Consider the following 18,061-nt stretch of genomic DNA (forward strand, 5'->3'; position numbering starts at 1 on the left):
CATCATTTCCTAACCAATTCACTTGAAATAAAATCAAATCCACCATACACACTCTACATGAAAAATTCAGCCAATGATGGGTAATGGGAGGAAGTGAATTTTTCTTGTTGATTTTTCATGCTACACATCACTAACTATCTAAAAACACTAAAATACATTGAAATCTAACCAAATCAAGCATCAAAACTCCTCCCCCCATGTCCGGCCAGCAAAAGATTCATCATGATTTCATGTGATTCAACCATGAAAAATAAGAAAAAATGCTTAAGAAAGAGAGATCTCAAGCTAGAATTGAAAAATCTTACCTTTCGTCACTTGATTTTTTGAAATTTTGTGAATTTCTCTTGAATTTCTTAGCTAGGTTTTTGTGCTTCTTCTTTTCTTCCCTTTTCTTCCATTTTCTTCCTTTGGCCGGCCAAGAGAAATGAGTTGGGATGGTTATGGGCTGATTTTTAAAGCCAAATAATAAAATAATCCAAGCTTGACACTTGTCACCATGTTATTGGTCCATTTTTAAATTCTTAACTATTAACCTTTCTTTCTCCACCACATAAAATCCTTCAATTATCCATAATAATAATGGGTGAAATTTATGTGCTGGACAAGTGTTGGGTGTGTAAAATTACCATTTTACCCTTGGGGTGGCAAATGACTATTTTGCCCTTATCCTCGAAAAAATGCCGAAATTAAAATTTTTCACTTCTCAAACTCAAATTATACTCCAAATGATCAATCTTAATCAAAAATTTCATCCAACACTCACATCTTAACCTCGGGTAGCAAAATGACCATTTTGCTTTTAGGTCATGAAAATTTCAATTTGACTCCCAATCGGTCCTCGAACTCTGAATCACCATTTTAAGTCATTCTGGGGTTTTAAAATTCTCAATTTCATCTTAAAATCTTTATTTGGTCTAGTTCGAGGCTTAATTCAACTTAGTTGTACCATTCAATACATTACTGTCTTTTTGACGATTTTTAGGGACTTTCCAAGTATGCAAGCATATTGTCAATCACATAAATGACATGACAAGTATTTTATAAGGTCGGGCTTGACAATTTTCTTATAAATTCATTGATCATTGTCATTGAAAAAGAAATCATTCGAAGCTTTGACATTAATTCAATGATAGATGTCTTTAGCTCTATGAAAGACCGTCAAGCTCAATTTAAAATGCTCAATCTTAGCATGTAATAGTTGTCAAAAATGTATTTATTTAATAGTTAACGCATAGTTGGAATTATATATATATAATTTTTGCATGAACTTTTTTCATGTAAATTACTTTATATTTTTGTCAAACATAAACTTTTAATATAATTATTTTATAAATATTATCTTTATCCTTTCAAATTCGAAATCTGACTCAGCAATTGCACTAAGCGATACTATGGCATAAGCGGATAATTCTGTTTTTCCTTTTATATTGCGGTGCATGTGATATTGCGTTTGCCCTTTTCATCTCAACATCTTACATATGATCCTATGCTTAGGGATCTTAAATGCTTTCGGTCCTTATAAAAAGTAAAAAGAACTTTATCTTTTATATATAAAAATGATGATATACTCTCTCTTTCTCTCTCTTGCCAATTCTTACATCTAACCCCAAGTCCAAGGCAGCAATCTCTCGGAACATAAAGAATAGTTTGGACTTTGGTCAATCTTCTACCAAGCCATAAAATCCATGCATAATCTTTGCCACCGCAAAAGGACATGCTTCAGCAGGCAACAACATGAAATAAAATAAATAAATCAATAAATAAATAAGAGGGTCTACTTTAAAATCATATTCCTTTTGTAGGGGCCTACTATTCCACCAATTATTCAATTTGATTTAACTATAATGTAACTAGCTAGTTGGACACTTTGGGTATCCAAAAATTTGCTTACACAACAAACCTAAAGTGCTTTTCTTATCTGTTATGTCATCTTAATTATAAATGGATTCTTGATTATCTTCTAGGCATCAAAATAATGAGGTTAAGCATGTCCAAGGGAGAGATAATGATATAGTGAGATTAATGATTTTAAAATTTCTTTATTATGATCTTGTATATGGATGTAAAAGGACTTGACTTGAACAATTTTTTTAGGTTAAGTTAATGAAATTTTTTCATTTAATGTGTGATTTACTTACAAATTATGACATTTTTCGCTAGCTAGTGTTCATCAACTTTTTTTGCCTCTTGCTAGTGTTCATCCGCTATGGATGATTTACATATTCATTCCATTTTCAGCTAACTCTTTTTTACATGTTATTGATATTCTTATTGATTTCAATCAATTTATTGGTTTGTTATTAGTTTTAGCTTTAGCTTTTATATGATGCTTTAATACGAATCCCATGAACATTATCTGAAACACTTCCTTTTTTCTTTGATAGAACTAAATATCTTCACGTCATGCCCCCATATATATATATATATAGTAAGTGCATTCAATTTATTATCTAAACTTCGCAATTAGTCTGATTAGACGGCAAATCAATCACCCATTTGCCTTATTTTCACATTCACCTTCTGTGTAATTAATATCAACAATAATCATGAATTGGAATGGTAATTGATCTTGACTCTTTAAGAAATATATAGTTTGACAAGCAAAGTGTTAATGGCTACTTGGGTGTTAGCATTTATTGTTGGGAGTTTGTGTGCTATGAGTCCATGATTATTCAAGACTCATGAGCTGTATGTCTCAGGATGCTTTGTTCAATCTTGGTGAATTTTTGGAGTGGCTCTGTTTTTGATTCGGTGTTGAATATGTTTGATTGTTCTATCACTGCTGGTCCAGTCGTGATCAATTTGATGACTTATTTTGTGTTTGTGTTGGGTTTTCAAATTGTAAATTTTAAAATCAAAGATTTGAACTGATTTGACAAAATAAAATTGCTATAGATGCCAAATTTATAATGTTGAGTACGTAACTTATTAGAGAATCTTAGGAAAATAGTACAAAGAACTTTATCTAAATTATGGAATTTCTCAAATGATCATGATCTTACTTGCGATCATGAACCTTGGTCGTAGATAATAATTCTTTAAGATTCTAATAACAAAAAACAAAACATTCTTTAAGGTTCTATTTAGCTGCAATTGAAGACAATAAGAGGTGAAAAAGGTGATTTAAAGGTATAAATTTTAGATTTTAATTACTCTTATTTAATGATTAGATAATATAACTCTTTTTAGTAATATTTGAGTTTGATACATTGTTATATACTGGTTTTGAAGATTGCATATATGTTTATTTTATCTCTTCATCAAGTGTTTTTAAGAATAAATATATGAAATTTCCACATTTGTTAATCACAAAAGGTGATTACTTTCTAGAACAATGCAATTATAGATACTATTTACAATGACTAAAGAAATTTAAAATCAAGAAAATAAAAACCCAACACAAATGAAACCATGCAATACATTTTGGGTTATGGATGATTTAGAAGCTGATAAAGGAGGATTTGAAAGAATGACCTTCAAATCTAGAAATTCAATCTCAGATGAAGGTGGGAAGCAGCTGAAGGTTGAGGGGTTGAAGAAGGTTTCAATTAAGTGCAAAACGATGTTGCATAGTTTGTTCAAGTATTTTGAGTTTGTAAAACTGCAATTGTTTATATCGTTTCATGTTTTTAGTTTCTGAAGTTGGTTAAACAGCTTTGTAGACTACTGTTTATTCAACATTTTTGAGTTTTCCTCTAAACGTTTTATATGAGCGTCGTTTTGGTTGTTCTTGCACAGGTCAACGGCCTTTTCTTTCTTTCCTTTGTTATGGCTATTAGTGCACAAAAAACCTTGTCTCGTTTTCTGTGCTTTACATTCGTGTACATCAGTTTTATGATTGCTAGGCTACATCTTAGGGAGTGTGCTAAGAAACTAAGTATATATACAACTTTTGTAATCGTTGCAAATTGATTTTTTCAGAGTAATGAAAAATTCCCTTTACTCCCAACTTAACTCTGTTTTCTTCTTCTTCTTTCCCTTTTATTTTTAGTTTCTAGTTTTCCAAAAAATCATTGAGTTCTTGAATTCCTTTCATGCTATCAGAGCAACTATATTAAGAGACTTGTAACACGATTGTATTGTGATAAAAAGCCACTTGATTCATCATGGCTACAGCTGGTTTCAGTGCAACTACACCCCCTATGTTTACTGGTGCTAATTACCCTTCTAGGTAGTGAAAATGCGATCCTATCTCAAGGCATTTGACCTATAGGAAGTTGTGGAGACTGGTGAAGTGCCTATTCAAAGGCATGCTAACCCGACCCTTGTTCAGATTAAACAACATTTAGAAGAGGTTGCAAAGAGATATAAAGCCTTGATCTGCTTGCAATAAGCTATGTCAGAGTCCATGTTTGGGAAGATTATGCATTTGGAGGATCCTAAGCAAGTATGGGACAACTTAAAAAAAAAAAGTAACCAGGGAATGATTGGACCAAGGTTATGCAAATCATGAATCTGTCTAGACAATTTGAGATAATGAAGATGAAGGAAGAAGAGAGTATTCAGGAGTATACACACAAGCTGTTGAAGCTTGTAAATTAGCTCAGAATATTGGGGCAAGAGGTCATTGATCAGAGGATTGTCAACAAAATCCTGGTGAGCATGTCAGATAAGTTTGAGTTAAAGGTAACTTCACTTGAAGACCCAAAAGATTTGTCAAAAATCTCTATGAAAGAGTTGATTTCTACCTTGCTAGCTTTTGAGTAGAGGAAGGCTTTCAAGCATGAGGACTTTGTAGAAAATGCCTTGGTTGCTAAGATTAAGGGCTTGAGGGCTAAATCTACTTGTTCGAAGAAGAACAGTGGAAAGAGTTCTAAACCAAGTGCTGGAAAGCAAGGGAAGAATGATGATAAATTTGCTCCTTGTACTCACTGTAAGAAAACAAGTTATACTCCAAAGTACTGTTGGTTCAAGCCAAATGTGAAGTGTAGAGCTTGCAACCAACTTGGACATGTGGAGAAGGTGTGTAAGGCTAAGAAGTAGGAGAATGAAGGTAAAGTTGCAGTGGGTAAAGAAGCGGATGAGTCAGATAAGGTACTGTTTATGGCTAAAACAGATGATGGCTTAGCAGACAAGTGTACCTGGCTGATTGATAGTGGTTGCTCAAATCACTTGACAAGTAATGCTAATCTTTTCACTGAGCTTGATGAGAGTTTTAAAGCTCGTGTGAAAATTGGAAATGGCCTTTATATGAAAATATTTGGAGTAGGTACTGTAGAAGCTGAAATTGCTTTTAGTATTAAGTTTATTCATGAAGTGCATTATGTGCCTGAAGCAAATTAGAATCTGCTTAGTGTAGGTTAATTAGATGATAATGGTTATGCCCTACTATTCAAAAATAGGCAGTGTACAATTTTTGATCTTGTTGGTGTTGATTTACTGACAGTGAACATGATAAACAACTGTTACCCTATGAATCTTTTAGAAAACAAACAACAAGTTTTCTATAGTGAGTATGATGCATCAGAATTGTGGCATAAAAAAGTTGGATATGTGAATTATAATTCATTGTCAACAATGCCTTCAAAAGAGCTTGTGTTAGGTCTGCCTGATATTGTTAAACCTGATAAGTTATGCAAAGACTGTCAATTTGGAAAACAGACAAGGAAGCCTTTTCCTTAGGATAGCAAAATGAAACGCCACACAAAAGCTGGAGTTAGTTCACACTGATTTAAGTGGTCTAATGATGACTCCTTCATTGAGTGGGAGCAAGTATTATATTCTATTTATTGATGATTTTTCTCATTATTGCTAGATTTATTTTTTGAAAAACAAATCAGAGGCATTAAGAAGATTTTTTAAGTACAAGGTACAAGTTGAGAACTTTATCGGATCAAGCATTAAGATACTGAGGATTGACAATGGATCTGCATACATTACTAATGAATTTGAGAAGTTTCTAGCAACAGTTGGGATTTATCATCAACTGATAGTTACTTATAGTCTACAACAGAATGGCAAGGCTAAGTGGAAAAACAGAACAATTGGAGATATGGCTAGGTGCTTGTTTTTTCAATGCAATTTGCTTAAGAAATTATGGGCTGAGGCAATTAACACTGCAAACTACATTCAAAACAAAAGCATTACAAAGGCACTGACACTCAAAAACCACATTTGATATCTGGTATGAACACGACCTTCTATTTCTAATTTCAAAGTCTTTGGATGTGTGTGTTATGCTTAAATTCCAGATGTGAAAAGGTCCAAATTTGATTATAAGGCTTTTATTGCTTTGTATGTTGGGTATAGTGAAAAATCAAAATGGTATAGATTGTGTGATTTAGAAGTAAACAAAGTTGTCGTCAGTAGAGATGTGAACTTTGATGAGAGTCAATGTTGAAATTGGGAAAAAAAGTCTATTGAAACTATAACTAGTGTTCATGTCACTAATGATTTTTAACCACTACTGGAGAATGATGATTCTGATATTGAAGATGAGAGTAAAGTAGTAAAGGCACTAAGACCTTAGAAGAGATCTACAACAGATGTAGTGTAGCTATGTTTGATCCTACTAGTTATGTTGAAGCAGTGAATGATGAGAATTGGAAGAAGGCTATGGATACAGAGATGACAATGATCAAGAAAAATGGTACTTGGTTGCTGGTAGATAGACCTACTGATAAAAATGTAATAGGAGTTAAGTGGTTGTTCAAGACTAAGTTAAACCTTGACGGTTTCATAAACAAGTATAAGGCCAAATTGGTGGTTAAAGGGTATGCACAAGTCCATGGAGTTGACTACCTAGAGACCTTTGCTCTTGTAGCAAGACGCGATACCATTAGGATGCGGATTGCTTTATCTGCAAGAGAAGGGTGGAAGATTTACCATCTAGATGTGAAGTCAGCTTTTTTAAATGGTTATTTGATCGAAGAAATATTTGTTGAGCAACTTGAAGGGTATGAAGAATTAGGATCAGAATATAGAGTTTGTAAATTAGTTAAAGCCTTGTATGGACTTAAACATGCACCTAGGGCCTGGTGTGAAAACGTTGATACTTATTTTACAGGATAAGGCTTTCTAAAAAGTGTGAATGAATCAACTCTTTATGCAAGGTTGTCAAGTAGTACTATTGTGTTAATTGTGGCTGTGTATGTTGATGACCTACTAGTTACAAGACTAAATGACAGAGCTGTTCATGATTTTAAAAGTCAGATGATGAGCATGTTTGAGATGATGGATCTGGGGACAATGACCTACTTTCTTGGTATGAAAGTTATTCAAACTAGTGAAGGAGTGTACCTGCATCAGGTAAAGTATGCAAGAGACTTATTAAAGAAATTCAACATGTCTTTGTGCAAGGTAGTGAACACTTCATTGGCTGCGGGAGAGAAGTTTAGCAAGGAGGATGGCACTACATTAGCAAATGGTTCCATCTGCAAAAGCATGATAGGTTCTCTACTGTATTTAACAGCCACAAGACCTAACTTAATGTATGCCACATGCTTACTATCCAAGTTTATGCAAGCACCTACTATTTTGCATTTCATAGCAGTTAAGAGAATTCTCAAGTACGTCAAGGGCACCGCTGATTTTGGCTTAAGGTATATGAAGCAAGATAGTGGAGATTTAGTTGGATATGGTGACAGTGACTGGGCAGGTCACTTTATGATCCCAAAAGTATAGCTGGTTTTTGTTTTTCATTCAGTAGTGTAGTTTTTTCATGGAATACTAGAAAGCAAAGTGTGGTTGCTCAATCTACTATAGAGGTTGAGTATATTGCAACAGCGACAGCAATGAACCAGTTGAAGTGGCTGAGGAAGGTACTAGCTGATCTTGGTTTCAAACAAAAAAATGGTATTGTGATTTTTGTTGACAACCAATCAGCTATTGCAATAGCCAAAAATCCAATTCATCATGGTAGAACTAAGCATATTCAGGTGAAGTATCATGCACCTAGAGAGGCTGTGAATGAAAAAGAGGTTGAACTCAAACACTATAATTCAGAGGTTTAACTAGCTGATATATTGACAAAGAGTTTATCCAAAGAAAGATTTTAGGCTCTCAGGACTTGTCTTGGTGTTTATTAGATTACAAGTCATGGGGGAATGTTGAAAGAGTGACTTTTAAATCTAGAAATTCAATCTCAGATGAAAGTGGGAAGCAACTGAAGGTTGAGAGGTTGAAAATGGTTTCAATCAAGTGCAAAATGATGTCGCATAGCTTGTTCAAGTATTTTGAGTTTGTAAAACTGCAGTTGTTTATGTCGTTTCACGTTTTTATTTTCTTAAGTTGGTTAAACAGCTTTGTAGATTGTCATTTATGCAATATTTTTAGGTTTTCCTCTAAACGTTCTATATGAGCGTCGTTTTGGTTGTTCTTATACAGGCCAATAGCCTTTCTCTTTCTTTCCTTTGTTATAATCATTAGTTCACAGAAAACCTTGTCTCGTTGTCTGTGCTTTACATTCCTTTGCATCAGTTTCATGATTTCTAGGCTGAGTGTGCTACGAAACTAAGTATATATACAACTTTGTAACCGTTGCAAATTGATTTTTTCAGATCAATGAAAAATTCCCTTTACTCCCAATTTGACTTTGTTTTCTTCTTCTTTTTTCTCTTCATTTTTAGTTTCTAGTTTTCCAAAAAATCATTAAGTTCTGGAATTCCTTTCAGAGGATCCTGCAATATGATTTCAAAGAAAGATTTTGGTATTTAGGATTATAAATAGTTTAGTAATTAAACTATATTTATTAAAGTCATTTGTTGTTTTAGGGCGGGTTGTTTATTTTTAAATCTAATGAACTTAAACTAAATTATAATAAAAAATCAAGAAATTGGATGAAATTTACCTTTAACTATATATCTTATAGCAAGCCACGTGCTTTTAGTCATTCTTAGTGCTTATTTGACTTAGTTTTTTTTTTTTTAATTTAATTATCTCTTAAAAGTAAAAATCAAGCTAAATATAAAATTTTGAAAAACTCTTTAAAAAAAGTAATTTTTTTTAAAGAATAAAAATTAAAAAAAAACGAGCTTAAGGAAAAACTCCTGTGAAAAGCTTTCTCTTATCTTTTTTAAAAAATATAAGAGAATTTTTATTTTTACTCCAAAATATCCTTATCTGTTAAAAATAATTATAATATTATTTTTTTAAAAAAATACTCTTTATGATAATTTTAATCAAAATTATATTTTATAAAAAAATAAATTATAAAAAAAAATTTATTAAATAATTTTAATTTAATTTTAAAATTATTATTTTAATAAAAATTTTATAATAACTTTTAAATTAAAAAAAATCAAACCAAACAGACTGTTAATCATATAATTGAAATGGGAACATATAATTGAAATGGGAACATGGCACTTTCTTAAGAACCGGCCAGCAACGGAGCATACGACTGATCAACAGCAGCTAAGAAGTCCCGAAAGTGAAGCAATATAGTTGAGGGAAGAGAACAAGCAACAAGAAGTAGATGCTCCAATCATATCATATTAAAGAAAAACAAACACTTGGAGAAAAGATAGAAAGGAAGATGCTTCAAGTCACTCAGATAATCATGTCTGACAAGAGAATTTCAATGTTTCACAGGGGAACTAAGCAGATAGCATCCTGCCATTACTTTATCACGAACTTGGTGCTTTCTCGAGAGAAAAATTACGATCCAAGACTTTATTATCAGCCAAAAAGGAAATGGTTTTAGGTAGAGTGGATGGAAGAATATTTTGAAAGTGAACTGACGGAAGGCAGTGGAAGCAGCAGAGCATGGCAGGCTTGGTTGATTGAACCACGTGAAAGTCTGCTTGTACAAAACGGTTGAGTCAACAGTCCATTTAATGGGCTTGGCGTGGTTGATTGAACCACGTGAAAGTCTGTTTCCTGTGTCCTCCGAAACACCTTTTTTTTTTTTTAACTCTTTTGGTGTCGCTATAATTTCAACTTTATGCCTCGATGACAAAATGACCAAATGGCAAAAACAGAAATGGGAAGAAGAATGACGATGGGCCCCCAAAAATTTTTGTGGATTACATGATAGAATGTGTCTAAAAAGAAACCAAAATTCCTTCCCTATCACAGTAAGAAACGCATATTAGAAACAATGAATAAGGAGATATATAATTACTCTTTTAACACCCTGCTAATTGATTTTATATTTATTGATCCATGCTGGGTTTGAGTAGATATATAATGACATAATTTATTAATAAATGAAATGCTAAGGGCAATTATTATGTTATCGAAAAATAAATGCCGTCCGCTTTAACATTTCCTTTATTCTTTACCATTGTTATCACATTTGGATAGAATTTTTTTTTTTTTTGAAAGCTAGATAATAATTTATTGCAATAAAAAGAAAAAAGGGAATAAATAAACAGCATAGATGATAGCATAGAACAAAAATAGCAGACGAATAAAGGCAATCAAAGCAATCACAACCAAGCAATAAAGAGATCTTTATCTTTGCCAACACCTTGTCTTGGGACCTCATGGGCCAAGTGATTAGAATTCTTGGAAACATGAGTCATTGTACTTAATTGTGATTTCCTGTTATCATTGCGTTTTTGGCAGACATGTGAATCTCTTTTTGCTATATGAGTTTGTATATATTCTTCATTTTCTCATTTGCATTTTTTTTGTTATTTTATTAAAAAAAATAAGAGAATCTCTTACCAGAAGAATCTTATTGCTCTAATTTGTTATACTCATACTAATATCTCGTAATATCTATGCTAAGCATATTTTCTTTTGGACCCAACATGTATAAATATCAAGTCAGCATGATTGAACTATCCATATCGCAGTATAAAAGCAGAGCATTTTACAGGGTATTGAGCTAGGTTCAAACAAAGCCTACTGATTCTTCCTTTCATGCATTCTCAACCCAGCTGGTGTACTTAACACTTAGCACTTAGGAGCACAAAGTTTCAGTCCCTCTCCATCTCACACCTCAACAAAGCTTTCACAGGAAAAGAGAAGCTAGTGAAGAAAGTAGAGTGGTGGGATTGGAGCATTGCAGTTACCGCAGTTGGAGTTGGAGCTCTCACTGCAAAAGCTGGTAAGTTGAAGCTTCCAAAACAGTTTTGCAAACCAAAGATTTGATACTATTTTTCATGTTTAATCTTAAACCATTTGTTTTGAAAGCTTTGATCATTCTTTCATTCAGAAAAAGGGTTTATAAATTAAAACAAAATTGATCTTGAAAGCTTGGTGCAGTCCAAATTGTTGCGCGGTCTATTGGCGGCCTGCGTTCTTGTGCAATAATTGAGGTTTAAATATCAGTGTGAAAGAAAAATTCTTGTGAATTATTAGTATTTTTTAAATCTATAAAAGAGTATATTTTGACTTTGGACCTAAAATCTTTTGTTTCAACTCTCACCTCGCTCTTATCTGCTCCCCTTTACGTTAAATTTTAAAGGATCTATTAAGTTTGATGTACTACTATATAGTTGTATTGATTTTAATATTCATGCATTATTTATTGAATCACATGTTATCATTTCATTAATAAATTAATTTAAAATTTTACATATATATTTTTAAAAATTATATATCCTTATCTAATTCAAACTAGAGATGGCCACAAATCCCTTTAGGTTGAGCCTAGGCCAGCCTATTTTAATATTAATATTTTATGATTAATAAATATATTTTAAAAATTAAATTAAATAAAAATCTACTATTTGCTAATAAAATAATATATTTCATTATTAGCAAGATGACAAGAAGTAATTTACCCATAGTATAAACATATACATGTGAAATTATAAACAAACTCAAATTTATATACATAGCGAATATATATATATATATATATATAAGAAAGTAACAAAAGTAAAATATTATTTTATTTTTNTATGTTTCTTTTGATCACCACTTTTTTTATTCGTTGCCACTTTATTTGGTTATAAAGTAAAAAATAAATTAACAAATGATATTTTTGATCTTAAAAAAATTATATTTATGGTATTTGCTCATTTTATATTACCTAAAATAGAATTCTTACATTTGTTCAGTAAATTTTTTATCATATAAAAGGTTAAAATTTTACTATTATATTCCAAATATATGGAGCTATTTCCTTCATACTTCCCAGTTATCTTTTAAAAAATAAAGGCTAAATACTCAAATAAGCCCTCGAACTATATCAAAAAATCAATTCAGTCCTTATCTTTTTATTATGTTCAAATAAACTCTTAAATTTTTATTTTAAGTCAAAAAAGTCCCTCTCACTAATCGTTAATTAACTTTAATTAGTCAACGGTATATGTGATACTTTTATATCATGCTATCTGTCACATAGCATATGATGAGGTATTAAATATTGTTAATTAAGATTGAATAAATGGGTAAAAAATAAACACATAAATCCTAATCAATAATATTTAATGTCACGTCATCTGTCACATAGTAGATGACATGATATAAAAATGTCATGTGTATCATTGACTAATGAAAGTTAATCAATAGTTCAGGAAAGGAACTTATTTGATTCAAAATAAAATTCAAAAAATTATTTAAACCTAATAAAAAAATAAAAATTAAATTATTTTTTTGACATAATTAAAGAATTTATTTAAATATTTAATAAAAATAAATGATGGGCATGTTTGCGACTTACGGCGTGCGCAACCCTTTGTAGATGTCCTTTTTGTCTCAAGACCCTGCTTTTGGACCACTCATTCCGGAAAAGCTATAAACAATATACGGAAAGAAAAACTTTTTAACAGTCTTTTATTTAAAAGAAAAAATCGATGGCTTTATCAGTGATACTTTCACTCCACAAAATTAATTATTCATCGAAAATCTTTATCAATGAAATTTTTATCATTTTTTTTACCATTATTGACGATTTTTTCTATCAATAAAAAATCGTTCCAGAACACCCTTAATTTTAATTTTAATAGTAGTACTCTTGATTTTAGCAGTGATACAACTTCTTAACGCTTAATGATTCACATAGCCTAGGACCATCCTCATATATAGTTTTAAATTGCATCCATATCGACCTTTAGCATAAACTTGACGTGTTGAAGAATAAAAAAAGGTTCTCACAAGTGGACATTGATAATAATCATAGCACCGAAATGATTACAAACCTAGACTTCAAATATGTAATCTTTAACTCTTCCCTTTCTGTCTTTAATTTCATATAACTTTCTTAAATCTGGAAGGAAATTAAGTGTCTTTGGTTCTCTTCCTTTATGAATTATCCTTTCATATTTTAATTATCAAAATTTCACCCTACATTTAAGATAATTTTCTTTGTATTACTTTGCATTTATTTTCAATACTTTTTTATGACCATTTTTAAGAACGTGGTGATTCCAAGACTTAACAAGTTTGAATCTCATATTGAACCAAAAGGACTTAAATTCCCTTGAAATTTTTGTTTATTATTATTATTTTTTTTTAATTTTTAAAGAAAGCCCCATTGCTTTGGAAAAAGTTGTACATGTGCAGTGATTGCACTGATCAAAGGATAATTATCACATGATTCCATGTCTCACCTACTTAACTTCTGATAGAGACAGATTTCATGTTATTCATACTAAGGAGTACAGTTTACAGTTTACAGGCAGAGTGTAATTGCCAACCAAATGGAAAACGGAGATATCATCCAGTCTCCAAGCCCGCTTAGGAAGATCGTCACCATTGCAGCCATCGCCGCCGGCATCCAGTTCGGATGGGCGCTCCAGCTCTCCCTTCTAACCCCATACGTCCAAACCCTCGGTGTCCCCCACACCTGGGCTGCTTTCATTTGGCTTTGTGGCCCTATTTCTGGCCTCCTCGTTCAACCCATTGTAGGCTACAACAGTGACCGTTGCACCTCTCGCTTTGGTCGCCGCCGACCCTTTATTGCCGCCGGAGCTACCTTCGTCTCTATTGCTGTATTCCTCATCGGTTTCGCCAAAGATATGGGGCACCATGCTGGTGATTCCTTGGAGAGTCCCACGAAACCAAGAGCGGTTGCTATCTTTGTTGTAGGATTTTGGATTCTTGATGTGGCTAACAACATGTTACAAGGTCCATGTCGTGCTCTTCTTGCAGACCTCTCAGCCAATGACCATAAAAAAATGAGAACCGCAAATGGGTGGTTCTCGTTTTTCATGGCTGTTGGAAACGTCTTGGGTTATGCTGCTGGTTCCTACTCACACCTTTACAGGATCTTCCCCTTCACAAGAACCAAAGCCTGTGATGTTTACTGTGCAAACCTCAAGTCGTGCTTCACTATCGACATTATGATCCTCCTGTTAGTGACTGTGACCGCGGTTACAACGGTGAAGGAGGATCCCTTAACCAAGCAAGTCCAAGAGGAAGAAACCAAAACACAGGCTGCTTTCGTTGGAGAGATTGTGACAGCTTTCAAGACTTTGAAGAAGCCAATGTGGATCTTGCTCCTTGTTACTTGCCTGAATTGGATAGCCTGGTTTCCGTTCTTGTTGTTTGACACTGATTGGATGGGGACAGAGGTTTATGGAGGCAAGGTCAAGGGAAATGCAAATCAAGTTAAGATGTACAGTGATGGAGTGCGAGCAGGTGCATTGGGGTTGATGATCAACTCGATCGTCTTGGGTCTAACTTCACTTGCGCTGGAACCTGTGGGCCGCTTGATTGGTGGTGTTAAAAACTTGTGGGCCATAGTGAACTTTATTTTGTGCGCTTGCTTGGCGTCGACGGTGTTGATTACCAAGATAGCTGAGGCTTGGAGGAAACACAATGGGGCCGATCTCGTGCATCCTCCTCTCAATATCAAAGGCTCGGCCTTGGCTGTGTTTGGACTTTTGGGTATTCCACTTGCGGTTAGTTCCTAACCTATGTTTCTTTCACTCTTTGCTTGGGTCCATAGGGAGTGGATAAGAAGACCCTCTTTCTTTCTTTTCCTACATTATTATTTTGAAGTACTAAGAGAGAGAATCTCTTTTTGCAACATCGAAATCAAGGTAATAGGGTGTATAGTTACCAATTAGACTAACTCATAAAGTAACGCAAGAAAGGCTATCTTTTCAGGAAAAATAGTAGGCATGCATGATATCAGTTAGTATAACTTTGAAATTAGTTAAGAGATTCAAAGTAATTCCTAGTATTGATCTTCAACTTAAGTATAACTCTGGCTTTGTGCAGGTAACATTCAGCATTCCATTCGCTTTGGCGTCCATTTATTGTTCTAACGCTGGCGGTGGTCAAGGTAAAGTCTAGTTCTTGTTGCACATCAAAGCTGTCCCATGTACTGATTCAATGGCATTCTCAAAATGGCAGGTCTCTCCCTAGGAGTGCTAAACATGTCAATAGTTATCCCACAGGTGAAAATTCCCCTCTCTTATCTTGATTCCCTTGGAAAAGGGATTGGGGCAGGGGCCGGCGGGGTCAAGGCTAAATATGTGGACAAATGAAAGTTTACCATCTGACGAATTATTAAATTAGATTTTGGCTTTATTTATTTGTGACAGATGTTTGTATCGGTAGTTAGCGGACCACTGGACGCAGCGTTTGGGGGCGGCAACTTGCCAGCCTTTGTATTGGGCTCCATGGCGGCTGCGGTTAGCGCGTTGCTGGCAATCTTGGCGCTGCCGAAACCACCCAAGCAAATATGTCTTTCCCCAGGAATGGGTGGTGGCCACTAATTAATCATAAAGCAGCTCTATTTGTTGTAGCCTGCCTCTGCCATGGTCGTCTTTTGTTTAGTTTGCAGTTTGTTTAGTTTGTGTTGATCAGCATCATGATCAACGTAGTTTGATGCAGTAATGTACGCTTGGATGCAATGCAGTCATGGCCCAGTCCCCATGCTTATGTAGTAGTAGCTGCTTACGTACATGGAAATTTCTACGATATTTTGAATGGTTGAAACTTAGAAGATTAAACACATATACAAATTCAACTGTCCTACATATATAAAATCATAGTAAATATCTGCTGCATATAAATAAAGAACAATATTCTTTTTTTTTTTTGGATGCACAAGTACTTTAATTAAGATTCTGCTGTATATTTAGGTATGGTTAGGGATTAGTACGAATATATTCGCGTACGTGCCATTACCTTTTCAATTTTTTCTATTTTTGTCCCTAAATTGTAAATTTAAGTCCAAACTTGGCCAAGATCAATACTAACCCAAATGAGAAAAAAATAAAAGAAATGATCCTTATTATTTAAAGAAAAAAATCGATCCAAATTTATTTTCCTCATTTTTTTTCTTTATTCTATACATAGTGCTTTCCCAATTTTCTTCACCGACTAATTTTACTGAACTCATTGCCAACCTTGCTCTAGCATAGTCGTACAAGGTCTTCCTTTTCTCTTTTCTTTTTTATGAAATAGCATATTCTCTTTTCGGAGAATTTTTTTTTAACCCTTAAAAATAACGTGTTTTTGTAAATAACCTTCGGGATAATTTTAACTGTTTTTAGCCACCAGAATAGATTTTGGGACAAAAATACCCTTAATGAGCCGTCTTCGTTAGTGTGCACTCTCAAACAGGTGGAAAATGAGAAAAAATAAATATGTAAAGAATTTTGCGAACATATAATTTTGTGCAAAACATCCATTTTTTTTTTTTGCGAAGGTTGTGCAAAACGTTTGAAATCCTTAAGTGCGAGGCAAAAAAAGAGAAGCTTGAAGGAGAAAAGAGCCTCTAGTGGCACGAAGCGGACGCGCACCGCCACTGCTTTAGTTGATGAGCTGTCGGGCCTTGAGTTGATGGACGAAGGGGACGAACATGGTCAAGGTAGTGAACAGCCAGTAAGGACAGTTCTAATGGTTTTGTGTTCTCGATCCGAACAAAGAATCTGTCTTGATGAATGGAAAGCTTGGCTAATGATGTGAAACCAGAAATCTTTGATACGGTGGTGAATTGAAAGGAGAAAGATGTGAATTCAAGGCAAGAAATGGTCCTGTTATAGCAGGCCATATGTGAGACGGCTGTGGCAGGGCAGGGTTTAGAGTTTGTGAAACGTCATGTTGGGAATGTGTGACATAGCTATGACACGCCAGCGTTCAAAGTTGGTGAGATGCCATGGAGGGAATTTGTGACACGCTAGAGTTAAGAGTTGGTGACACGCCATGGTGGGAATCTGTGACAAGTCAGCGTTCAGAGTTGGTGAGACGTCATGGAGGGAATCTGTGATACGTCAAAGTTCAGAGTTGGTGACACGACATGGAGGGGATCTGTGACACGCCAGCGTTTAGAGTTTGTGAGACGCCATGGAAGGAAGCTGTGAGACGCCAGAGTTCAGAATGGGTGACATGCCATGGAGGGAAGCTGTGAGAAGCTAGAGTTCAGAGTTGGTGACACGCCATGTTTAGAGTGTGTGACACGGCATTGCTTGAACAATTGAGACGCCACAGTTTAGAGTGTGTGACACGACATTACTTGAAAAGCTGACACGCCATGGTTTAGAGTGTGTGACATGGCATTGCTTGAACAGCTGACACGTCATGGTTTGAAATAGAGAGAGGAAACAAAAAGTGGGCAGTTAACGTGGTAATCGTTTGGACTTCCACTGAATTAATTCCCCTTAGTGAAACGAATAAATAAGAATATTATAAGGCCATTTTTCATTTTAAACAATTATTTTTCAGAATTCCTAACGTCTGTGTGATTCATTTCTCATTCCCACCGGTACCAGAGTGTTTGAGAAGGCTCTTTGCAAGCGTAACGACACCACAACACCAGCAACAATGTCGATTATGAGTGAAGAGGTCAGTGAATCTTAAATTAAAACATTCTTGTGTTTGTTAATTTTTTGCTTTTTTGTTGGGTTTGTTTGATATGTTTGTGTTTTTTGTTTTGTTTTGTAAATGTTTAGACTGTGTTTTCTTGTTGGTTTGATGGTTTTTGGGGTTAAGTCGTAGTGGTTTTAAGGGTTTTTGATGTTTACTATGACACGCCATTGTTATTATAGTTAGTTATTGACGTGTCAGCGTTAGCATGTGATAACAGTTGACTCAATATGCATGGCGTGTCACTACATTTGACTTGATATGCATGGCGTGTCACAATATTTGACTTGATATGCATGGCGTGTCACAACATTTGACTTGATATGCCTGGCGTGTCACAACATTTTACTTGTTATGCATAGCGTGTCACAATATTTTGCTTGTTATGCATGGCGTGTCATAA

At 34.2% G+C, this 18,061-nt stretch overlaps 1 protein-coding gene across 2 annotated transcripts; it reads left to right on the forward strand.

Annotated features, from left to right (window-relative positions):
• Positions 10,724-15,884, forward strand: LOC18593136 (sucrose transport protein SUC2). 2 transcript variants are annotated; one of them, XM_018126232.1, is made up of 5 exons: positions 10,724-10,996; positions 13,517-14,741; positions 15,064-15,127; positions 15,199-15,242; positions 15,390-15,884. In XM_018126232.1, exons 2-5 carry the CDS (start codon positions 13,539-13,541, stop codon positions 15,561-15,563), a joined length of 1,485 nt encoding a protein of 494 aa, XP_017981721.1. In that variant the 5' UTR covers positions 10,724-10,996; positions 13,517-13,538; the 3' UTR covers positions 15,564-15,884. The 2 variants fall into 2 exon arrangements, with proteins under 2 accessions (XP_017981721.1, XP_007020263.1); XM_007020201.2 differs by having other exon boundaries at positions 10,725-10,996; positions 13,510-14,741.

This window comes from Theobroma cacao, chromosome 8, assembly GCF_000208745.1.
Source record: "Theobroma cacao cultivar B97-61/B2 chromosome 8, Criollo_cocoa_genome_V2, whole genome shotgun sequence".
Taxonomy (NCBI): Eukaryota; Viridiplantae; Streptophyta; class Magnoliopsida; order Malvales; family Malvaceae; genus Theobroma; species Theobroma cacao.

Excerpts from the sequence above, each read along its gene's own strand:
- LOC18593136 (XM_018126232.1), top strand. The coding sequence starts at position 13,539 with ATGGAAAACGGAGATATCATCCAGTCTCCAAGCCCGCTTAGGAAGATC. Across the intron at positions 14,742-15,063 it reads TTTTGGGTATTCCACTTGCG|GTAACATTCAGCATTCCATT; the intron begins GTTAGTTCCTAA and ends GGCTTTGTGCAG. Across the intron at positions 15,128-15,198 it reads TAACGCTGGCGGTGGTCAAG|GTCTCTCCCTAGGAGTGCTA; the intron begins GTAAAGTCTAGT and ends TCAAAATGGCAG.